General features: G+C 33.0%; 1 protein-coding gene across 1 annotated transcript; it reads right to left on the reverse strand.

Moving 5' to 3' along the window:
• Positions 1-266: 266 nt before the first annotated feature.
• On the reverse strand, positions 267-1,309 carry LOC149193882 (uncharacterized). Its single transcript, XM_089407015.1, has one exon. The coding sequence runs from the start codon at positions 1,118-1,120 to the stop codon at positions 518-520; it is 603 nt and encodes a 200-aa protein (XP_089263141.1). The 5' UTR covers positions 1,121-1,309; the 3' UTR covers positions 267-517.
• Between the last annotated feature and the right edge of the window lie 9,248 nt (positions 1,310-10,557).

Raw genomic sequence — 10,557 nt, forward strand, 5'->3', positions numbered from 1 at the left:
ACGGGTCGCTGAAACACTTTACGGCGACCTTCAACTTCACTCTGAATAAATAACGAAAATTGAAGTCTTGTAACAAAAATGCACACAAACGATGTTTGTGATTGTGGTTAGTCTCCCGTTAAGTACCCATAACATCATTGGCGTTATTTTCGTGCTAAATTAGAGGGATAGATGTATGTGTTTTAAATTTTAAAATAAAAATCTCCCCCAACTCAGTGATCGATGATCCCAATCAATTGACAGGAAAACATTGACGGCCACCGAAATAGAAAAAGAGCAACTCTAATTCAATCATTATATATATGTACATTTTTATAATCAGGGTTTTTATGCAGCTTTTCTTTCTTCTTTTACTGAGTCGCCTGCAGATACGATCTCGTAAATTCCTTAGCCGAAAAGAAAACCTCCTGCTGCTCTGCAACTATACAAACCGATCTTTCTTTTCGTATTCGTCCGCCATTAGAGAACGAAAGGGGCCAAAACTGAAGCTGGAAACAGAGACAGCCCGATGCGAACTTCAAGAGACATCTTGGGCCGTGGTCATACGGCAGAGCCTGCTGGGCCGTGGCTGAAAAGACGATCTCCTTCGCATGTGGTGGCTTGATGGGCGTATGAGAGCAGTGAGAGCTCTTCTCACCCATTCTCCTTCCACACCGCCGATTCTTACCACCGAATTCGTCATGGCAGACCTCCTCGCATTTAAGTGAGATTGCATAGTAGAAGAAGAGGAATTGTTACAATTTCTATGAAGACTGCAACGGAACGAACCGGGATGATTCGTCGGTGAACACATACACGTCTTCCTAGGCGAAGCACAGGGGATGGACTTCATGGCGGCACCGCCTTTCGGTGAAATAGGAAGGCGTGCTGCTCGAACCTGCGACGTGGATCTGTCGAAGCCCAAATTGATAGAGGAGGAAGCGGCGGTGGAAGCAGAAGATGAATAAGAAGAGGCGCCGCTAAAGCTTGCACGGGTAGGCGACAGCGTTCTGTGGACGGCAAAGTTGAAAGCGGAAGAAGACGGAGGTGAATTGAAATGGCGTGTGGGAGAATGGGATCTGTGAAGGGCAAAGGAGAGGGGTAACGCAGGGGCACTGCTAGATTTGCTTCTTGCCTCCATTTTGCTCTGAAGCGGGGTTTGGTAGCGAGCGGTGTAAACCGAGGAGACGTGAGGCCCTTGATTTATACAATAAAATTAACCAGATTTGTCATTTTTACGCCTTCCTTTCCCCGTACCTCCCCACCTCGTTGGAGCCCATGGATTTAATTGATCCACGGTATTGTTCTGGAAGATGGGCAGATTTGAATTTGGAAGTAATGGCGAAGGAATATGACATTGGAAAGAGGAAAGTGGCCTGCGCTTGTTTGTATAAGTCGCCCGCGGCCCACAGTTGGGACCTAATCCCACTTTCCGCTCTTCAATTCCATCGGATTGCAGAAGCATGAAGCGGGGCATCTGGAGGGTATGGGTAAGATGTTTCATCAATGGTTCTCTGGTATCTTCGACAGGTGTCAATTGCTTATTTGTTAAGCTTTTTTATTTTATGTAAAGACCGGGCAGAGAATATTAAAACATTAATTGTTGTAGGGGTCTGACAATTCGCCAATTAGCTCGAATTGTTTTGAATAGAGTGGACGATTGATTGAATGGCTTCCATCTACTTTTCCGACTGTGGATTTTAAATCATCAATGAGACTGTGTATCCTTGTATTGCGTGTTGACTACGAAGCAAGAATGTTAAAACTTTGTTTCCATTTTTGCTTTCGCATTTTTTTTTGTTTTTGTTTTAATTGTAAATTTAAACTATTTAATGTTTGAAATATTAAATTTATTTATATATTTGAAAATATATTTTACATAATAAATAAATATAATTAGATCCTAATTAAATCGTATATTTTAATAAAAATTTAAAATATTAATTTTTTAGTGTAATAAATTATATTGGTTTTTAGTAAATGTTAATCATCATTGTTATTGGTAAAAGTAACATTTATTTATAGAATTTATTTTCAAATTTATATTGCTTAACTATTTTTAATTATTCATATTTTATTAATAATAAAAAATATATATGACTAATTTTATTGGTTAACTTGGCCGGTGATAATTATTTTAAATTAAAATTATAAAAAAGTAATATTTATATTATCAAAATTAATTTCAATTAATTTTGATATATAGTTGAATATAAAATCACTAATACTAATTAAATATGTCTAAAAATAAAAAATAAAAAATTGTAGAGAAATTTAAAAAGTGGTTTTCAAAACATAGTATTCTAATTTAACATGGTCGCATAACTAGCATTCCACGCCCCTTAGTTTAATAAAATATTTTAATGTTATGAGGCGTTGTATATACTCAAAATAGTAATAGAATTGTGAAATGAGTTATATAAATATTTGCTTAACTTTTTTTATTAATTTTTTAAATATGATGATGATGATGATGATAGTGGTTAACGTCCACTGAGACCAAATTGGTCTATCGCACCTATAATTTTCTTAGTTTTTAATTGTCTGGCTCCTCGTCTTTCTTGGCGAGATTGGTGCTATAGCTTTCTTTTTTTTTTCTCTACGGTCTTCCAACTCCCTTTATATTGCATCTCCTTCATCTCTTTTGGTTCTTGGGACATTGGTGTCTTAGCTTCACGATCTATTGTATTCGTCCTTTTGAATATAGTCGGAGAAGAAGTTTGGTGTAGGAGATCTACTTTGCTGTTAAATGAAGATTTATTTTGTGCGGTATTCGAATACTCATAAATGTTGATGCTTGAGGGATTATCGAGTTCACTTTTTTGCTCTTGGGCGGGGCTTTCTCCATGATTGTCTTGAGAGTTGTTTCTTTCTTGCCCTATTTTTTGTGATTCAGAGTTTTCTCTAGAGTATTCTTCTTTGATGACAGTGTTGTGTTCTTTTTTTGCTCCTTCCCACCATGTAGATCTGTGGTGGTTTTTTTCTAGCAGAATTTTTCTGGGAGGCTTTTGGGCAATTTTTGGCTAGATGGCATGTCTCAAAGCAAGATCGACATTTGAAGAGGGCACTTTCATAATCGAGTTCCTGGTTCCACACATAGTATTTACTTGTTAGGTTTAGACATTTTTTTGGTAGATAAAGGGTAATATATATAGATATATAATTGACATTAAAGATATCATAACAGGTTAATAATTATTTATTTAATATTGAATTATGACAATTTTTTTAAATAATGTTCATATTATAATACACATGTATATTATATTATATTATATTATAAATTGATATAATGAGAGTTGTACAAATTATACCCATGTTATTTTTACATATTTTTTTCAAATTTATATTTTTTAATTAAAAAATAAAATCCATAAAAATTCTCTGTCCAATACTTTACACCAATTAGAAAATGGAATTCTTGAATTTAATTACAAACCATTTGTATTTATGGTACATAGTAATTAATATATAATGTTATTTTTCAAAATATTTATATTTATTGTACATAGTAATTAGTAATATAGTACATAGTAATTAATAATAGAGTATACAAAAATCAATTATTGATATCATTGAGGGGAGACATTTCAACCAATCATATTTGAGATAAATAGAAATAAATTTTATTTAAAAATAATTAATTTAATTTCATAATGTTTAACTTTGGATAGATTTTAAATTTTTTTAGTAAAAAAACTAATAATAAGTCAATGAAAAATTGAATATGTTACATCCTTAATAATTTGAGGATGATTTCCTTAATAACATGTTTTCCATATATTTCTAAATATTAGATTGAGAATTTCAATGCATTATATATTCGAGCGGAGGAATTATCATGTGGATGTAATGTAGAAGTTTGTTATAAACTTTCAAAATCTCAATCAATCAAATTTCAACCTTTACTCAAGTTGGTCACCTCAATTAAAGATTTATGGTAGGAAAAAATGAATTAAATTATCTGTTTTGATTTGTTAATGATGTATAGCCCCGGTGATTGAAAGGGTTTAATGATAACCTCCCCACACAGTTCCATTCAAGAGACATGACTATATTGAATAATCTTGAAAAAAATTATGTACAGATATACCGAAACTTCTTGGATATATATTTTTTTTTAATCCACATCGATAATAAATTCCTCCATAGTTAGGCTTTAAGAGAATTAACATAACTCCAATGTATAATAGTGATTTGATGCCATTCAACTTCTAAAGAAAAAATAAATAAATTATCATCAAATTCGTTTCACCTCACGTAAAGAAGAAAAGGAAAAAAAAAAAAAACATAAACTATTCTTCAAATCTATAAAGATACGTATATAGATAAAGATGAAATGTTCTTCAAATAAAAAAAAATAAAAAATAAAATCTTATAAGATGATTAAAGTGTTAATTATATTTAACACTTCCATTTTGTAATGGTTATAGCTTTTTCTTTAAGTATTATAAAAATATTTTTTCTTCATTTAATAATATTATTATAATCACATTAAGACAAGACATAGTGTATTTGAATGGTAGTTATGTTTCATTTGAAGATTCATGACACTTGGCTTTAGTATTGAACCTTAACCTCTTTTTTAATGCCTAATCATTTTATGTGAGAATGTTAAAGTTCAAATGGTAATTATGATATTAATTAATTTAGGTTTTTATTTTAAAATGAAAATTTATTTTGAAAATATAAACCTATTGTTAATTTTATTAATTTATTTTGAAAGTATAAATATATACTTAATTTTATTAATTTTTTCACATTAGGGGACTTTTATAAAAAATTAGGTTTTTATTTTAAAATGAAAATTTATTTTGAAAATATAAACTTATTGTTAATTTTATTAATTTATTTTGAAAGTATAAATATATACTTAATTTTATTAATTTTTTTACATTATGGGACTTTTATAAAAAATTATTATATAATTTTTATAAAATTAGTCTATAGTTTAAATTTTTTTTATAAATTAATAATATATAATTTTGAGAATATTTAAGATTAAATTGAAAATTAATGTTATTATTGATGTTAATAAACTTGGTTTTTCAAATTTAGTAATTGCAATAGTTTGGGAGATGGAGTTCGAATTGTTGTAAGACAAAGAGGTTGGTTTGAGATGAGATGAGATACATCCAGAGTCTCTCTTAACAATTGTATTGAAATACAATCTTCAATGTGATATGATTGCATGCATTTCTCTAATTGGATGTTTAGGGATAGAACTGGGTTTTAAATGTTTAGTTGCAAATTGATTGTTGATCTTCTTACATATTAGATCTAGAACATTTTTGGCATGGTGCATATTATTGATCAACATTTTGTGATTTTAGATTTGTTTATGCATGCATAGCGCCGAGGTGAATTGAGTGATTATTATTAATTGTAATGACGTGTAAGGGATCTTGGCATAAGTTTTTTGGATTTCGTGAGCATTGAAGGTTGATCTCAGGCGAGGAATTGGAGTTAAGGGGTCCTTGAACCATGTGTCCAATGGATAACTTGGAGTGGGTAGAGGATGACAAATTCTAGGCACCTGTTGGATTACTCAGTTGGGAGGTTCGTTAAGAGACTAACAGTAAGATTTCATTGTTTAATAAAGTTAAAATGTCTCGGGAATTGAGAGTGGAAAAAAACCTAGTTAATGGGGCTAACTTATAGTTTTCACAAACATCAAAAGAACTCTCCAAAGCTTCATTTGAGAGGCTGCTAGAGTTTGTACTAGTTTGCGATCAACTTTCAGGAACTATTGCACAAAAAGTTGTTGGTATTGTTGGGTAGGCAGAGGATAGGGGTGTTATTCATTAGATTACGAGGGTGAAGCTTTCACATAGTCGGGATCAATTTACTGGAACTAATACACAAAAAGTTGCTAATATTTTTGGGTCACCAAGGGATAAGGGTGTTTTTCATCACACTTCGAAGATTGGTGTCCATGGTTTAAATGAGACTAGTGAATTTTTAGAGAAATTTCAGAGAAGTGGGAATTTCTTCAGACTGGTAGAGGGTTCTGAGGAGGCAAAGACCTTTCATTTGAGGTTCCAAAATAAGAGAGAGATAAAATCATATAAGCAAAGGAATTGAAAGGTCTCCATGAATCTTGGAAAGGATGTTAACATTAGAAGGGTGGAGAATTTTTCAATGAGGGATTTGGTGGGAAGACTGGAGTATAGGGTATTAAATAAGACCTATTGGCTCGAGTAGATAGCATATAAGTGGAATCCAATTTTTAGATATGCCTTGAGGTTTCATATGCTACTAAATAATTGGGTTTGTTTCAATTTCCTTTCTAAGTAGGATTGGTTGAAATGCTTAGAATCCCCTTGGGTTATTGGTTCGGGTTCTCTAGTTTTAAGTAGATGGCATCAAAACATCAATCTGTTGAAGGAAAAAGGAACATCCTGTAATCTTTGGTTATTGTTATTTGGGTTCCCTCTAGACCTCTAGTCGAAGAAGGTATTTGTAGATGTTAATGTCGTGGGAAGGTTATATATATTCAAGAATGAAACCTGTATATGGTAAAAAAGAGAATGGTGTGGATTTTGGTGGAATTTGACATGTCAGTTAGGCTACCAACTAAGATTGAGATTTTGTGGGGTGATTAAATAATTATTCAGAGGCTTGATCATTGGGAAATTCTCTTTAGGTGTCATATTTATTGAGAGGTTGGGTATACAAATGTGGAATCTACTTATTTTCATGGGGCTACTTGGACAAAAAAGGTTGAGGGTTTTGGAAAGAAATATTAGGCCGAGAAAGGAAATATTGGACATGGTTTACGTCGAGATATTGATTTTGAAGGTCCTTTTGAAAATATTGAATCTATTCATGTTTCAAATCCATCAGTGGAGTACACTGTTGCAGGTGACCTAGCTAGTGCTAAAGAACATACGATATCTAATGAGAATTATGATACTATTTCTCTAGTGGGTAAGTTGAAATCCATCTTCCTCGAATTTTATAATTCATTCTAACTTCTTGAAAAATAATTAAATAATTAAATAAATCTTTCTTCCTATTAAGAAAACAAATCTTTAAATGATCTTATGGGGAAAGTTTGTCATAATTTTGAAATAGTTAAAGATTGTTATTTTGCAAAGGATTTTCAATTTTTTGTTTGTTTTAGAATTGAGCCTTTTTCATAATCTTTTGATTTATTTGTTATTGATAAAAATAATTCTACATTAGGGTTACAAAATTATAATGAATTTTATGGGCTTGGGAATAATGTTGAGGGTAAGGATCCCATAAGATATGTGTCAAAATTTGGTCTTGATTTAGGTTGTAACCTTTCTTTGAAGAATCCTCGTGTTGTGGATTTGATCACAAATAGGATTTTTTTCACAAAAAAAGTCTAGGGAAGATGAGATTATTTTAAATCCTATTTCCTTTCCTCTGTTGAGCACATATAATAACTCTTATATGGTGGGTGTCTAGGGTGAGGAGGCATATTTGAGTCTAGTGGTTTTGACATTGGTTCTTTCTTTTAAAGATGCTCTTAGAAAATATCTATTATAAATTTACACTTCAATGGGTAAGGTGGCCAAACATAAGGGAGAAAATTCAAATGCTTTTTACTCTACTAGGGTGGAGAAGGGTAATTTAGATGTTGGAAAAACTATACAAAAGCCAAAATGAGATAATGGTAAGGGTAGAATATCAGATGCTATGATGGGAGGATTGTTGGAGAAGGAACATGTTGAGAAAGATTTTACTAATTCTCAAGTGAGAATAGTTTGAGAGATAGGCATAGGTCTGATTCTAGTTTTGTTGAAAGGGCCCTTAGATCGAGTGTGCCTACTATGGTATTATACAATGATCTTTTCATCGCATAATATTAGGGGTTTTTAAGGAACACCAAATTTTTTTTCCCTTAATAGATCATTATCTATAGTTAGTCTAGATATTATTTTAATTCAAGAGAATATGGTTCAAGGTTTGAAGGATAGAGGGATTTTTCTTAAGATACTTCCAACATGGGAGTGATTTTTAGTATAATCTATAGGACTTTATGGGGGATTTCTCTTGGCATGGAACCCTTTCGTTTATAAAGTGATTCCCTTTCATACAAGTGTTGGTATCATGATGGAAGGTTATATTAAGGTGTGGACCATTTGATCAAGATTATTAATTATTTTGGACCATATAAAGATAGATTGGTATTTTAGGAAAGGGTCATTCCGGAAGGAATACTCAAGGAATATTACCTTATTAATGGAAGAGATATGAGTTTAACTCTATCTGTTAATGGTGTTTGGGGTAGCATTCCTAGATTCGAACATCTAACAGGGTATTTTTGATTGATATGGTTCATGTTCCTTTAATTTCAACTTGGAGGAGTGGTAGGGTTGGTATAAATGGGATTTCAAAAAGATTGGACAAAATATTAATGATGAAAAAATTGATGTTATCAATAAACAAGTATCTACCATGTGCATTAAATGTAATAATTTCATACCATATGCCTTATTGCTTACAGTTGGAGATTAAAGTTTATGTCCTAAATTATCCTTCTAGATTTAATAATTCATGGTTAGCAAATATGGAATTTGTGAACTTGGTAAAAGGAAAGTGGAAATTACTAGATAGGATCTAGTTAGGTTCAACTATGGAGAGCTTATTTTATAAGCTAAAATATCTCAAGAATGAAGTGGTTAATTAGGAGAATATTGAAAAAAAAAAATTGAAAAAGGAATAAGTAGATTTATAAGAAAGGATTAATGGTGAATATTTGAAGAATGGGTCTGGTGTCTTTTCAGAAGTTGAGTTTGTTGATTTGTGTATCTTGGAGGTACTCCAAGCCCTAGGGTCTAGGGTTTGGAGGCAAAGCGCCACAAGGGTCACTTGTGAGCTTGGAACCAAAGGTTGGGGTTTTGAACCCATCAGGATTTAGGAAAAAACTATGAAGAATTTGAGCATGAGAAAATTTGAGGTAATAGAGCTTGGCGTGTCGATTCCAACACTCCAAATTTCACTCAAATCAGAGCTCTAGAAATGAATTTTTGAATTTTTGAAGTTGACAATTAATTATGGACAGTCAAATCATGTAGGCTTGGTCCAAGAGACATGTCTTTTCAAATGAATTCGTGGAGCCCACTTTATGTGTATATATAGAGGTGAAATGGAGGACCTATTCCTCATCCACTTGTGCAAAAAAATACATAAGAGAAGAGCTCAAGTTTTCTTCCCTAGCCACAACAAGGAAGAACAGGACAATAAAGTAATTTGGAGACTGTTTTGGGTCATTTTGTGGAGGCTGGGGTATTGTCTTAAAGGCTAAAGCCTATTATTTGAGGCCGAAGGGAGAGTGGACTATTTTGGGGGCAGTAGGGAAGGAGTAGAGCCTTAAGAAGGGTTGCCACAGCAAGGAGAAGGCTTGTTGTAGCAAGTTGCAAGCCTAGAGACCACCGCAGGCCTGTTCTAGGCTATGAAATAGGGTCGTAAGGTCTAATTGGAGGAGCTGGTGCAAGGAACAGGGTAGTGTGGCATTGGAGCTTGCTGGATGAAGGAAGTTGTAGGAAAGGGTCCAATTTTGGGCCATATTTGAGGACTGTTAGGGATTGTGGTTGGGTGCCCTAACCAGTCCAGAAGCACAACATCGTAAGTACCCTAAAACAGTGCGCTGGTGCATGCATATTGGAGTGCATATTGTGTTTGTTGGGTTAAGGATATTGAAAAAATTTGGAGCAGTGTATTGCAGACTGTGGGAGTGACTACTAGCCTACGAGTTTGGAGCTCGAGAATTAGGGCTACCCAAAGAGAAGATTGGATCAACCCATGTACATGCAGTAGAAGTGACTTGCAACAGTGTTAGGTGGCAGCCCTCCTAGAGTCTCGATGTATTTTCTTTGGAAGGACTAAGGTGCAGCTAGTGGGAAGTACGGAAGCGAAGGATCGACAGGAAAATATACAACAACGAGTCTACGTAAGATGTTTGTCATTGTATCTTGTATACCATAAATTGTTGTATTATTCAGATTTGGTTTAATATAACGAAGATTGGGTTGTACATTATTGTATAATATTTGTTAAAAATTGTGTATACTTGTGCATATGTGATTTACTGCTTTATATTTTCCGCTGTGAAAAGTAGTTATGGTTGAGATTCTTGGTTTGGTAGTGTTAGTGATTTTAAGGGACTAGAGATTGAAAAGTAGGGTCGTCGAGGTGAAATGGGGAGATGATAATACAATTTTTTTCCACAAATGTGCCAGTAATAGAAGGATAAATAATGAAATATAGGATATAAAAGATAAAAAAAAATATTATTAATTCTTAGAAAGTTTTAGAAAAAAATGTTGTCAAGGATTTTTCTTCTTTATATAAGAAGAGTGGTTGGAGGAATATTGGGGCTTTGATGAAAATTGTTCAAAATTATCCTAAATTATTTTCAGAGGAAGATAGTGTTGGGAATAATACCAAGAGGGGGAGGGGGGGTGAATCAGTATTATCAACTCGCTAACTTTTTATTTTCATAATAAAATTTATATACGCTACTTCAATGAAGGGAAATCACGTGTGCACGCAAATGTTCTTAAGGCAACCAACGTATATCCAGTGAACTTATGATTCGGTTAA

The sequence above is a fragment of the Pinus tabuliformis genome, chromosome 2_2 (genome assembly GCF_031772625.1).
Source record: "Pinus tabuliformis cultivar Carrire ecotype Pingquan chromosome 2_2, CPIR1, whole genome shotgun sequence".
Lineage (NCBI taxonomy): Eukaryota > Viridiplantae > Streptophyta > Pinopsida > Pinales > Pinaceae > Pinus > Pinus tabuliformis.